The sequence below is a fragment of the Leptosomus discolor genome, chromosome 2, assembly GCF_034619465.1.
Source record: "Leptosomus discolor isolate bLepDis1 chromosome 2, bLepDis1.hap2, whole genome shotgun sequence".
NCBI classification, from domain to species: Eukaryota; Metazoa; Chordata; class Aves; order Leptosomiformes; family Leptosomidae; genus Leptosomus; species Leptosomus discolor.
This window is the reverse complement of record NC_141392.1, coordinates 10,654,175-10,668,790: the sequence shown is the minus strand read 5'-3', so window position 1 is coordinate 10,668,790 and position 14,616 is coordinate 10,654,175. Positions and strand designations below refer to the sequence as shown.

General features: G+C 38.5%; 1 protein-coding gene across 4 annotated transcripts in view; it reads right to left on the bottom strand.

Moving 5' to 3' along the window:
• Positions 1-2,523: 2,523 nt before the first annotated feature.
• SYT14 (synaptotagmin 14) overlaps positions 2,524-14,616 on the bottom strand; it is a 58,246-nt gene continuing 46,153 nt past the window's right edge. For 2 of the 4 annotated variants that reach the window (XM_086460598.1, XM_086460599.1), the window contains 3 exons: positions 7,133-7,322; positions 3,983-4,039; positions 2,524-2,837 (listed from right to left, as the gene is read on the bottom strand). In XM_086460598.1, coding sequence (XP_086316724.1) covers positions 2,524-2,837; positions 3,983-4,039; positions 7,133-7,322 — 561 coding nt within the window. The remainder of the gene's footprint in view (positions 2,838-3,982; positions 4,040-7,132; positions 7,323-14,616) is intronic. The other 2 variants (XM_086460597.1, XM_086460596.1) reach the window with 1 other exon arrangement.

The following is a 14,616-nucleotide window of genomic DNA, read 5'->3' as shown; positions in this document are numbered from 1 at the left end:
AACTGAAGCAATACAACCTACAAACAGAAACCCAAGTCATGACCACAGTTTACTTCAGTTTGGTTCTGTAAGAGGTTATTTGCTGCACCTTCCAAACTGACTTCTTCATTTGTTCAATGGTGATGTTAAGTATATTCTCCACGGGAATTAATTTGTTTAGTTCTTGCTGTTAAATACTATACATTGTTTTATAAAGCAAAACCTGTACAAAGAGACAAACATCAAGAGACGAACTTCAGCTTTAGGAAAGAGCATCCAAATATCCACAAACAGAATGAGTAAAAACACTTCCACATTCATTGAAAAATTGCTTTTGAACAGCTTCTAAGTCAGTGTTTCTATTATATGGAAAGCTGAAAGGATTGGGAATATCTGAGCATTTTCCTTATGCATATAAAATTAATATTGATTTTTTATTAAAATCTACACTCAATATTACATTTCACAAACTGAGCAACAAAAAGGACTGAAAGAGACAACTTGTATTACTGCAAGACCATTCCTGTTTAAAGAAAGTTTTTTGCATTATTTGTATTTAATAAATCAAGTTACTGTAAATGAAGCTGCAGCACAATACCAGGAATAAAAAAAAAAAAGGCCTGTAATAATATTTTAAATCTTTAAATCAATAAAAACTGAAAGCCTGGGTCTGCAAATAAACCCCTCGAAAGGCATCAAATAAACCAAGAAGTGGAATTACAATGTCCTTTAAAAAGAACTTAATGAAATTGTTAAATAGTGTGAGAATTTGAGAACCACGTGAAATTTTATTATAGTATACTCACTGTCTCCAATCTCACTGTGCTTGACTGTCTGTATACCCTAAAGCCAGGATCATTCAAGGGTATTATAAAGAAATTCAAGAGAAAAACATTTATCCTAATGAGAATGCTCTAGACTACCACTAATTCTCTCAACAAAATTCACAACTTCACTCTTCTACCCACCAAGTGCTACAACAGTCAGTGAGGTCCCATATTAGCAAGACATCGCCACAATTTATAAGGAAAGAAAAAAACAAACCAAAAAACGCTTGCTTTCCATACAGCAACAATTAAAAGTAAATGAAACTTGTAATTACAGGCAAAAAAAGAATATTTTAATTGGGAAGCTTTTTAAAAATATGTTTACTGATTAATCTACAATTTCAGTAATATGAATTAGACTAATCAATCAGTAAATTAGCATGATTCCAGTAAAAGTATTTGGGACAAATAGGAATCTCACAAGCACTGATACTTCTCCAATTTCAGTGGAAGCCATGAGTGTTTATCCGATGGCAAACCTTCTCGTTATACTGTGGCTTCTCAATTGTGTTGTTAGAAAGCTGTGTTCCCCAACTTGAACATAAGCAAAGCAAACGTCTGTTTCGGGTGTGAACATTTATTCTATTGCTGGCAAATCACTAGAAAAATAACTTACTGATGTTCTCTTCTCCTAGAACAAAGGTAAAAACTCCTGGTTCTGCTTTCTGCTTCCAACAAACAGCATATGGTAATCCCTAAAACAGCCCAGAAGAGACTCAAACAATATCTATTTCAACCAAAGCCATGGTATTTCACATTCATTCAGAGTGGTTCAACTTCTGCCACTTCATTTGCAATCTTTCAACCTAACTTGCAATCCCTGACATTTTAAAGAAATCCATATCAATTTGTTTAATGAAAATATATTTTAGTAAAGTCGTGCTCTATGAGCTTCCTACATTGGAATACATGAATACAGGAAGTGCTTTCAACAGAAAGTTACATAGTTATACAGTACAACCTGTCTAAGGAGATTTGGAAGGGACCAAACTAACGATCTGGTCTCTTTGGATTAGGCAGAAGTACAGGCAAGAGGGAAAACCCCAATTTATGCCATATATAGAGCTCGTTCCTGTCACAGATTGAAGAAACACTAGTTTGATGTCAAAGTTCACCCGATGCCCAAACGTTAGTATTTTTCAAACCAGCTGCATATCAAAAACCAAAAACTTACTTGTACTAAGCTCCTGGAAAGAAACTCAGTATAAAACAACAGTATATTCATATTTGCTGTATTACTAAGTGTTCTCCCCCAGTGGATTTTTTTTCTTTTGCTCTACAGATCATTAACTTTTTCTCAAAGTGCAAATTATTGACCTTTAATCTGAATGCAGGCCGGTCAGAAGCTACAGTATTAGAGCAATACAAAAAGTACACAAGGAGGAGCTTACATTAATTTGGAGAACCTTACATAAAATGTTTCTGAATTGAAAACCACAAAACAAACCCAAACGAATACAGCATCAGGTGGATGGGGGAGGGACCGCTAACGTATCTGTGTACAGCAAGGCTTCTCTGACACCAAGGAAGTGTCTGACACTAAGTGAAGATTATATATTAAATCCCGCCATTTTGCATGTTGTGCATTCTTTATGATGGAATGTTGACCTCAATTTTCACTTTTCACTTCCACAACAAAGCTGCTGATTGTGACTGGCGATGACCATCCTGAGAGATCAAACTCCCTTAAAACCACAACTGCACTTTTTACCGTCCATTAGGATTCTAGCAAAGTATGCCATCTACATACTTGCTGTCCTTTAGATTCTTTCATTTCAGTCCAGTGATTGAGTTCATCTTCTCCTGAGCTGTTGAGACCTAATGAAATCCACCCTATCATCTCTTTTCGTTTCATGCTGCGCTTATTATATACAGACAGTATAAGCGTCACATCCGAAAGCTGAAACAGTGCCACTTGGAAAACGAAGGTTTCTTTGTATACTGGATTTGGCTGTCCTCGGCGGATTGAAGTTTTGCATTTGGACATCTCTTGCCCCATCGAGTTCAGCAGTGTTAACTTAACATATGTATCTACAAAATAAATTGTATTTTGGAATGTCAGATATCTTAGAACAGAAGTTTTTTGAGAATGAGATATTTAAAAGATGCAAGGATATGGTGTATACCAGGCTGACTGAACATAGCTTAATTTAGACACATGGGAAGATGATAAGTAAGCAAAATATTGCAAACACAGTAACAAATTAACTAGCTTCAGGACTACGTAAATGGGTTAAGTTAAAGGTATACCTCATAATCCTCCTCCCATCAACCCCCCTTATTTGTTCTAAACAAACTTAAATTGCATTAACACTTAGCAAGCTCCAACTAGCCACAACACTGTAAAGCATACCACTGAATTTTCAGAAAATAAGAATAGACAAAGTGGAATGAAGGCAACTAATGAAGAGAAAAAAAAAAAAGTTGATATGCAGTGATGATACCAAAACAGCCAGAATGAAATGCTTAAGAATAATCTCTGCATGGATGTGGCTTTTCACTTTGGGCTTTTCAATTTTATTTATTTTAAAGACCAAAATGTACCAAAGCACATTCAAAGGTGGAAGTCCACACGCTACAAACCCCCTAATAATTCCCAGATTCATGAAGGAATACATTTATTACACCTTTGAAGAGAAATAAGTTTTTGCATAATTCAAGATGGTTGTTTAAAACATAGCTTGTACAGCACTCTTAGGAAGTACATTTAAGAAGCTGATGCAAGTAAATGTGGTTAGCACACACTGGGTGTTAATACTTGGGTATAAACCCTCATTTTTAAAGCTCTGCTTTCATTTGACTAGAAGCACCAAGCCATGCTCCTGCAGAAGGATGTGCATTTCATGAAGTTAACTGATTTTAAGAAATATAAAAATCTATAAAACAATCTGGTGTTTCATTCTTTATTCCGGTCATATTCACGTTAATGAATAATATTATTAAACGATTGGAACTTATATAAAAAGAAACACATTGAATATTTTCACTTTGCAGATACACTGGAATCCCATCATCCATAGTCAGAGATAAATGCAACTTTTGCATTAAAGTGCCACAAATAATAAACATATACTTTTATAAACCAATATGGTAGACAGCCGTGGCTAGCTTTACTGCTGGCAAGTTTTCTTTTGCATGAAAAAGACAACATCCAATTAGTTTCTACAGAAACTCACCTCGGATTATATAAACCTGTCCACCTATCAAGTGTTTTAGACAACAGAACAGTCCATCTGACAACAGGGGGTGGAAAGCAGTAAAAGAAATAATGACCAGATGTCAATAGTTGGGTGAGAGAGGATCAAAGGTTAAAGTTTAAGAGGAAACACTACTCACTGGAGTGGAAGAACAGAAAACCTTAGCAGCATAGATTAGAAAAAGGATTGAACAAAAGGATTGTTGGGTAAAATTTTATGAAATGAAAATTTTGTGCCGTTTTTGTGTAATCTTTAACAAAAATTACACCGCTTACATATGGATTATCTTACCACTAATAGCTACCGGGCTCTAAAGCACACTCAACATAGGAAGAATCATGCAAATGATTAGACTGGGTAAAAAATCTCTGTATCCTTTTTATCAAACCTTATGCTTTTTCATGCAAACTCCAGCATATTAAGAAAAACTGCACACAGTAATTATACTTCATATATTAAATGCAATAAAATGTAAAATCACTGAACTGAAAACTAAGCTGGTTTTGCGCTTCGCTTTTATAGTTACAGTTATTTGATGGTAATACTTCAGTTCTTGGGTAGTGATGGACTTGGGCATGAGAATGACTCTGATCTAATCTCTAAAAATAGCTGAGAGATGCTTACCATTTGAAATTCAACTATGGGTCTCTATTTAAATAAATGTAAAGGTCTGACTTGTTAAAATCCATGCATTTATGGATTTAATGTGTGTGTGCATGCTTACACACACATGCATTTAATGTGCAAAAGCTCGTACCTCCTTTCAACAGCACTTTAAAGAATACTAAGCAGCACCTTTTTCTCAGACAAAATATTATCTGTCACACTGAGAAGCAAAGACACCTACTAACATCAACTGTTACTGCCTGCAGGATTTGGCCTATTTGCCTGTATTCAGTTGCTAAATGAGTTACTATATAACATAAAACATGCAGCAGAGGAGAATATACTATCAAGAAGCAGAAAGGTAGGACTCAATCCATATCTGCTGCAGAAGCATTTCACAAAAATTGCACAGGTTCACAACCCCTAGACTTCAGAAAGGATCATATGTTGGAAAGAATAATGGCTTCCATTTCTATCATAGTTTCTCAAGACCTGAATGAAAACTGACCTGCGCATGAATTTTGCAGCACTTCTCAGGATTTTGCACCACTGATGGTCCAAGCAGCAAATCTGATCAGAGCATTTCATCATCATCCCTATGGGCCTTAGTTTTCATTTTGTGGAAACGATGGCACAGAGAGAGGCTGGAATGTGTCCACAATATACTTGACAGGGAGTTAGGAAGTGGCAGTGGTACGCACCCGGATCCAGAAGGTGCTACCACTGCTGCGGGTGGGGGGAGGTAGGGGATGGCACAAAACAGCCCACAGGAGAAATTTGGATTCCACAGCATTCTGTGCATGGTCTTACCAGACCCAGAAAGTGCATTAGTTTCCAGCTTTCTAGAAACAACAGAACTCCAAACCTGCATTTGCCTAAACAGAACTAGACTATTATTATGAATATCAAAACTTCCCCCTATCCTTCACAGGGGATGACAAAAGGTAATACACAAGATCTTCCATCCAAAAAGGTTAGTCAGTATTACAGGGTTATGTGCCATGTTCTATGCTGCTTTCTTGTAATCTGAAACAGATTTTTGTCCCTAGTGACACAAACTCTTAGCTAGACAGCATGGGCTCACAGAGCACATTTTGGGAATTAACATACCAGGGAATAAACGTATCTGTCTCAAAATAAATACTGAACCCCCAACCAACTTGCATATTCTAAATATTAAGAAAAACATGGCTTTCTCTAGAGATTCCAGAAAGATAAGCATAAGCCACCTATTGGTTTTGGTTTATGGGAATACATGGTCCCTTTCTCTCCCAGTCTTCTCTTCTGCTCATTCCTTCCCCGACCCCAACGCCCTTGGGCCTTCTTGACTTTCCCCATGTATTTCTATGCTTTGTCTCCAAATAGGTGACTCTGGGGCAGCTACCCAATTATATAGAAGTATCAGAGATTCTTCTTTTGCCTTCCTTCTCTGGCCATGTTAACAAAGTCTGGCTCCATCAGTGTGAAAAGTACAGAGACAGCAAAGCAGAGTAAGGCTGAGTCAAATGTAACTAACAAACAGAATAAAACATGGGTCAAGAAAGAGGAGAGCATTGGTCTCAAGTTATTTGCCTTACTTCCTACACTCTGAAGACAAAGTGAGATGCGCAAACTACTTATAAAATGTTGGCAGCCTGCTACATAATCTAGTAGTGCCAGATAATCTGCTAGTGCCATACAAATCTGGGGATTATGAAACAGAAAGAAGAGCTCAAACCTGAGCCTCCAGAAAAAAAAAAAAATCAAGAGGAACAGGTAGGTATATCTGGCTACAATTTATGCAAATCAGGCTTATCATCTAAAAAAAAAAAAAGAAAATTTAAAAAAGTTCATTACTGAACTTTCTTAAACTATATAAAAGAATTTGAGACAGTAAAATCATTCTGTGTGCATGACATTCCATCTGGCTTCAATTCAGAAGTATATAAAGTTCACAGATATTTCAGACAAATGTATTTTTGAACAAATGCTTGAACACACAGTTCAAGTCCTTTCCAATGGTGAACATTCCTTCTGCACAGTAAATATGCCAAAGGTCTCAATTTGTTCCTCTGTTGTCTTCACTGACAGACATTCCCAAGTTACATCTATTACTACCACATATACACAGGCACATAAGTAATTAAGGACTGCAGTATCAACCCCTCTAGGAACAGCAGTAACTGTTCAGAATGTTTATATTAATATTAGCTGGCATGTACTTTCTCTTTAAACACTAACTTTTTATTCTTGGCCTGTGATGTGAGGCATTAGTAATTTAGCAATTAATCATTATGATAAAGGTAATTTATTAGTCAGTCATCATGAAAAATTAAAACAGTCTTGTCAACTTACAATTAATATTTTGAATTTTAGATTTTTGCTATTTCCCAACTGACTAGAAATATAAAACATGAAACAGATTAGTTGATGATCACTCTATTTGATTTTGATTGGGTAAGACTAAATGATAGGATTGAAGTCCTTGCTACCGAGAGCCCCACTAGTACAGAAGCATTAGGATGAAAAAAGATTTTCACTCACTGGGTGGTCTGTTTGCTGCCAAGTTTTTGAAGTGGCTGCCTTTTATCACTTCTGCTGATAATCTTCCAGTTGTAGCGTTATAAAGGAGGCCAACGAGGATTTCTGGAGCTGAGCCATGTACCAGAGACTGACAAGAGGAGGTACTTTCACTGCACGACACTTCTGACATGCTCATTTGAGAGTCACAACCCTATAAAACAGACAAAAAGTTCTATGTATTTTTATGAAATGATGTTACTTTGAAGTCTATTTTTAGACTAATGCATAGAAAATTAGGAAAGCGATTTACTGACAATAACAGAAGTTCCATTCAATCACCCAATAAGAAATGTGCATCCTTAATATATACTCAATTAGCACATGTTAGAGGTAACAAAGACTAAAGTGGTCTGGAATTAAAATAATTCTTAATTTTGTGTTTCCGTTGCTTCATAATTCAGAAGAAATAATAGCAGAAAATGAAAAGCAGCCTTTAGGGTCCGTATTTACTTCAATTGCTAAGACTAGACCTGTAACATAATTTGTCAGCATCCTGGAGAACATTAAACCTTGGATCTTATACTTTCCAAAGATGGAAAACACTACTGGAACTTTGAAGATAAAAAAATGCAGGAAATTCTTATTCATCCTTTGTAAGGGTTATTCTCTAGACTGAGAATTTATGAGTAGCAAAATAACAGAACACATGCAAACAGAAAAATGCACTGTCTAGAATAAATTAGCTTACAAGGAGTTTAATTGAACCAGGGATATAGAATTGCAATAGACCCTTTGTCTTGGGTGGGAAAGAAAGCCATCATAAAGCTCAGCAAGTGACACTTTAATTTCCACCCTGCAAGCTTCCAAAAAATTCAGATCTCTCATGCATTCTCACCACATCACATCTTTGACGGGAGCTTCTAATATTCATTTTTATAATTTTTAACCCCACATTATTGGCCTTAAAAAAAAAAAAAAATTCTTTACACTGCTATGCTAATCATACCATAGTTGTTCCTACTTTCTTTTCTCGCTTTCAGACACTGGCACATAGAGTTGTGCTACTGAAAATAAGAAACTGGACAGAACGTAGCCAATGGCATGGCAATTTGCTTGGTAGCCAAGAAGAGAATTTTGAATTATCAGTACATCTCTTTATGATTCTCTCAGAAAAAAATGTAAATTGGATCCACAGATTTTTCAAATATGGCTTGACTCATTTGAGAATCTGGCAGCACCCTTTCGAGAAGACATGATGATTTTGTGAAGCTGATTCTTCCAGATTCCAAATGTCTCTATCATTTCCAGCAACAGCTGACATCGGCGCAAGATCAGTCCTAAAACCTGAATAGCACAAATCCTCATCAAGATAAAAGTTAACAGCAAGTTAACTTCATCTGACATATAAATCCCAAATGCATTACAGAATCTCAAATTATAGAAGACACAATACCTACAGAAGAAATTGTGAGCCTACAATAATATCCTTCATATTGACATTTTAACTAGTTTTTCTCAACAGAACATTTCCAAGAAGACTGGCAGAAGTTTCAAGTAGCAATCCGGTTCCTTGTTAATAAACATGCACTATTAGCAAATGTATTCTTACTACTAAAGAAGGACCTCAACAAAATTCCCTGACTTCCATCCCCCAACTGACAAATTCTGAATTCTAAACCTTTAGTTATTTCTCAAAAAGTTCTTTATTCAATTCCAAGAATAAATTTCAAATGGGTTGCAAATGTGAATTGATGAAAATGAATTACAAGCATACATTCTTTCTTTGATTCTTGGCACTCACAAGACAGGAAACTCTGGAGTCCTAACTTCACAGAATCACAGAATGGTAGGAGTTGGAAGGGACCTCTGGAGATCATCTGGTCCAACTCCCCCGCCAAAGCACGTTAGCCTAGAGCAGGTCACACAGGAACCCATTCAGATGGGTTTTGAGTATCTCCAGAGAAGGAGTCTCCACAACCTCCATGGGCAGCCTGTTCCAGTGCTCTGCCACCCTCAGAGTGAAAAAGTTCCTCCTCACGTTCAAGCGGAACTTCCTGTGCTCCAGCTTATGCCCATTGCCCCTTGATCTGTTGCTAGGCACCACTGAGAAGAGCCTGGCCCCATCCTCTTGACACCTGCCCTTTAGATATTTATAAGTGTTGATAAGGTCCCCTCTCAGTCTTCTTTTCTCCATGCTAAAGAGCCCCAGGTGTCTCAGCCTCTCCTCGTAGGAGAGATGCTCCAGCCCCCTAATCATCTTTACAGCCCTCTGCTGGACTCTCTCCAGCAGCTCCTTGTCCTTCTTGAATTGGGGGGCCCAGAACTGGACACAGTATTCCAGGTGTGGCCTTACCAGGGCAGAGTAGAGTGGGAGGATGACCTTCCTCAGCTTGCTGGCCACACTCTTCTAATGCACCCTTCTTGGCCACGAGGGTACAATGCTGGCTCATGGTCATTCTGTTATCCATCAAAACTCCTAGGTCCCTCTCTGCAGAGCTGCTCTGCAGCAGGTTGACCCCCAGCCTGTACTGGTGCATGGGGTTATTCCTCCCCAGGTGCAGGACCCTACACTTGTCCCTGTTAAACCTTATCTGGTTCCTCTCTGCCCAGCTCTCCAGCCTGTCCAGATCTCACTGAAAGGCAGCACAGCCTTCTGGTATACCAGCCACTCCTCCCAGCTTCGTATCATCAGCAAATTTGCTGAGGTTACACTCTGTCCCTTCATCTAGGTCACTGATGAATATATTGAGTAAAACAGGCCCTAGTACTGACCCCTGGGGAACACCACTAGTCACAGGCCTCCAGCTGGACTCAGCACCACTGATCACAACCCTCTGAGCTCTGTCCTTCAGCCAGTTCTCAATCCACCTCACTGTCCACTCATCTAACCCACACTTCCTACACTTACCTATGAGGATGTGATGGGAGACGGCGTCAAAGGCCTTACTAAGGTCAAGGCAGACATCCACTGCTCTCCCCTCATCCACCCAGCCAGTCATTTTATCATACAAGGCTATCCAATTGGTCAAGCATGATTGCCCCTTAGTGAATCCATGCTGACTACTCCTGATAATCTTCTTTTCCTCCATGTGCTTGGAGATAACAGCCAGAATGAGCTGTTCCATCACCTTCCCAGGGATGGAGGTGAGGCTGACTGGCTGGTAGTGTCCCGGGTCCTCCTTCTTGCAGACTGGAGTTACATTGGCTATCCTGCAGTCCTCAGGCACCTCTCCTGTCCTCCACGACCTTTCAAAGACGATGGAGAGCAGCTTTGCAATGGCATCCACCAGCTCCCTCAACACTCATGGGTGCATCCCATCATGGATTTGTGGGTGTCTAGTTTACCTAAAAGATCCCTGACCCAATCCTCCTTGACCAAGAGGTAGTCCTTTCTTCTGACTTCTTCCCCTACTGCCAGGGTCAGGGATTCCTGAGGGCCAGCTTTAGTAGTAAAGACTGAGGCAAAGGTGGCATTCAACAACTCCGCCTTCTCCATATCCTCCATCACCAGGGTACCCACGTCATTCAGCAACAGGCCCACAGTTTCCCTGGTCTTTCTTTTACTACCAATATATTTGAATAAGTCCTTCTTGTTGCCTTTGACATCTTTGGCTAGATTGAATTCCAAATGGGTCTTCCCTTTCCTCGTTGCATCCCTGCATTCTCTGACAGCATTTCCACATTCTTCCCAAGTGACTAGCCACTTTTTCCACCTGTCATAAATATCTTTCTTCCCTTGGAGTTTTTCCAGAGCTCCTTGCTCATCCAAGCAGGCCTCCTGCCTCCTTTGCTCAACTTCCTCATAGGAATGCAACAATCTTGAGCTTGGAGGAAGTGCTGCTTGAATAGCAACCAGCTCTCTTGGGCCCCTCTGCCTTCTAGAACCCTAGCCCATGGGATTCCTCCAAGTAGGTTTTTGAGGAGGCTGAAGTTGGCTCTCTAAATCCAGGGTTGCAATCCTACTGATTGCCCTGCTTCTTCCACACAGGACCCTGAACTCCACCATCTCGTGAACACTACAGCCAAGGGTGCCCCCAACCTTCACATCTCCGACCAGTCCTTCTTTGTTTGTCAGTACGAAGTCGAGCAGCGCCCCTCTCCTCATTGGTTCCTCCACCACCTGTGTCAAAAAGTTATCATCAATGCTCTGCAGGAACCTCTTGGACTGTGGGTGCTTGGCTTTGGTGCTTTTCCAGAAATTATCAGGGTAGTTGAAGTCCCCCATGAGAACCAGGGTCTGTGATTGTGAAGCTACTTTCAGCTGGCTGTAGAAGGCCTCATCAGCTTCCTCCTCCTGGTCAGGTGGCCTGTAGTAAACACCCACAATAGTGTCACCCATTTTAGCTTGTCCCTTAAGTCTCACCCATAAGTTCTTGACTTGTTGTTCCTCCTCCCCTAGGCAAAGCTCGACACATTCCAGATCCTTCTTCAGTAGAGAAAAAGAAAGATAACTTGATTCAGCAGTTATGGTATACACTGCACACTTGAAAGCCTCAGCCTGTCACAACTGCAGATATTACTTAAGTTTTCTGGTCTTTTAAAATGGTCCCTGTGGTGCTTATTCATCTTATTATTTTTTTGGGCCAGGAATTCAACCACAGTCAACCCAATACTGTTCAAAGCTTAGGTCTCAAATTTGACTGTGATCATGCTGAGAGGCTACAAAAGAGACATAACACAAAGCAAGCAGCTGGGTAACACTGCCCCCCAAACCCTCAAAGGGCTTTGACAGCTGTACTGAAAGAAGGTGATGATAGCACTTTTTCCTAATTGTGACTTATTTGTACAGCTTACTGATGTTCTAATAGGGACTCAGTCTAAATCAGTTTATGACAGAGTTAAACTGATTACAATGGGTAGGAGAATAACGTTTAGAATGCTAGAAATAGTAAATAGTAAAAACAAGTGATGACTGAGTGGGAATGAGACTCGAAGTACAGAAGTTTAATGACATTAAAATAAAGCAGACAAATTCACTGAATCTAAACAGTATTTGTTTTCCATTTCACCTAAAAAAAAAAGACTCCAGCACATTTTGTTTCATTCTGACCCAAACATATTTTAAAAGATACGTTGCTTTTGAGTTATGAACTGGAAAATCCTAATATAAAAGAAAGTGAGACATTCAGAAGAAAAATTAAGCAGTGAGGTGTGAAGCAGATTAGAAGCCAGACTGATGTTACTGGGTAAAAACAGGGTTAAGTGACATAAACCGAAGTATAATTTCTGTGTTTATGTATGATAAGGCAGAAAACAGAGAATTTGAGGGCAAGTAGGTAAAAGACATGGCAAAAAGGGGAAGGTGGGGTTGTATTTGTCAGTTTCGTTTTGAAAGAAAACAGAAAGATCCTATGAGGAAGAGAAAAAGAAACAGGAATTGGGGAAGGTAAAGAGACAGCCGAATTCAACAGGGCTCAGATCAACAACTGAAGAATGGCTTTTCATTGCAGGACAAAGTTAAAATCAGGGATACTGAGTATTATCAGATGTCTTCTCAAAAGTATTTTCTCCAGCACAGAGTTTATTGTTCATATTGTGGAAATCCATTCATTGTTTCAAGTAAGGTATTCTGTGATAATCACATCTGTTGGTAAGTAACCTGACTTTGTGTTAAGTCTGTAAGCTGCACTAGAATTGAAAATATCAGTTTTTCAAGTCTCTGGTTAGAGTTTTCTTTTCTGTTTACATAGTCAGAATTCAAGAACAGTGCTAACAAACTCATTAAGAAAAAAGCAAGAGAAGTTACATTTTTACCTGCTTAAAATATAAACTTCATGATCACATGCCAAATTGTAAAATATTATCACTGAAATTGCCAATTAATACAACATGAATATAAACTTAGCTATGACAAAGCTTTCATCTCATGACAACATTACAGTGCTACCAGATGCTTTTCATCTCCATACAGATCTGTATCCAATCTATCTGCAGGCCACTCTGATGCTGTGGCTTCACTGTGGGAAACATAATATTTAGACCAAAGGTTACTATTTGTTTGGAATAACCTATGTAAGTTTATTTTTATACCTCTTCCCACTCTTGATCTATAAACATGGTGTGTATTTAATAAGTAGGGGAAAAAAGGATGAAGGTTCTGCAATAGCAAAAGCCTTTCCAGGTCAGTGAAGCACCAGAATAGCCTAGTAAGAACTGCTGTAAAATCTTAAATGCAGATTTTTAAGAACTCAGATGAACTGTCAAGGTATCGATGATCTGGCCACAGTGTAAGAAGCTGTCTCTTGAGATTGTCCCCAGAATATTAAAGCTAAATCTCTAACCTATTTTTGTCAATTTAGCCATAACAAAAATACATTATTAACAGTAAACACAAGCAAAAAAAATAGGTAAAGTCTATTCCAAATATTTGGTTCAAAGGTCTGTCTTACTACAGTAAATTACAAATTTTCAGCTTTTCAATTTTATGACACAGAGCTTTTCACAAAGGACCTAAACCTTTCCCATATACACCACAGGACAGTACTTTATTACAACGTTAGGCGGATTTTATTTGATCAATACTTACAAGAATTGCTGCTTTTCACTGGGTTATAAGAATAATATGTGTTATATTCTACAAAAACTTAATTACTAATTTTCCAACTACTATCCTTGGTGACTCCCATGCATATATTATCTAGATAAGAAACATCACTTTTTAATAAATATATAAGGAAAACATTCCCATTAAGTGGCATTTTTATTTCACATGTTTGTATTGTACAAAAGTTGGCAATTAAAAAAAGAAATCTCTTTTCCCTCGTGCCAATGGACGTGAACACACACAAGGCAAGACCTGAATCCCTAAGATGTATTTTCAATGATCTTTTTCTGTGATCCGTTAAGACATAGAGAATCCTCTATTTGCAATAATGACAATATATATGTAAAATGTATTTATTTGTCTTCCTTCACCATAATTCCATGGAAACAGGATATTTGTTACTTACATATTCATCTCCTACTGTTATTTTTCTCTACCCTGAAGTTCTGCTTGTAAATTCTGCTCTTAAGCCAACTGGAGTTAATCACAGGGAATAATGGCTGCACTCTGAGGGCAGTTAAAAGTTCATTTTCCTCAATGCACAGGTTAAAATCATGCCTCTGTAGTTTTACAAAACAAGAACATCTGATTCTCTTGGCTTTTCAAAATACACACAGGAAAGATGAAACCTTGCTGACAATCCTTCAGCAACAAAAATCTGATTCACAGCATGTTACTTGTCAAAATGTCTCTCTCAAATTTTAAATGTTAATGTTATACCACTAATCTCTTGAAGAACTTTTTTGCACATTACTTTCTTCTGCTTCTATATCAATACTACTGAGAGGTTAGGGAAAGAAATTTGAATCCTAGTAGGCAAGAGGGAACTGAATCCAGGTCTCCAACATGTTAGATAAAAGGACTCATCTCTCTTAATCACCAGCCCAGTGCTGAACCCTGAAGCTACTGCTCCACTTTGAGGCAAAAGCTTGCTGAGGTGATGAGAGCACCCAGGCACCAA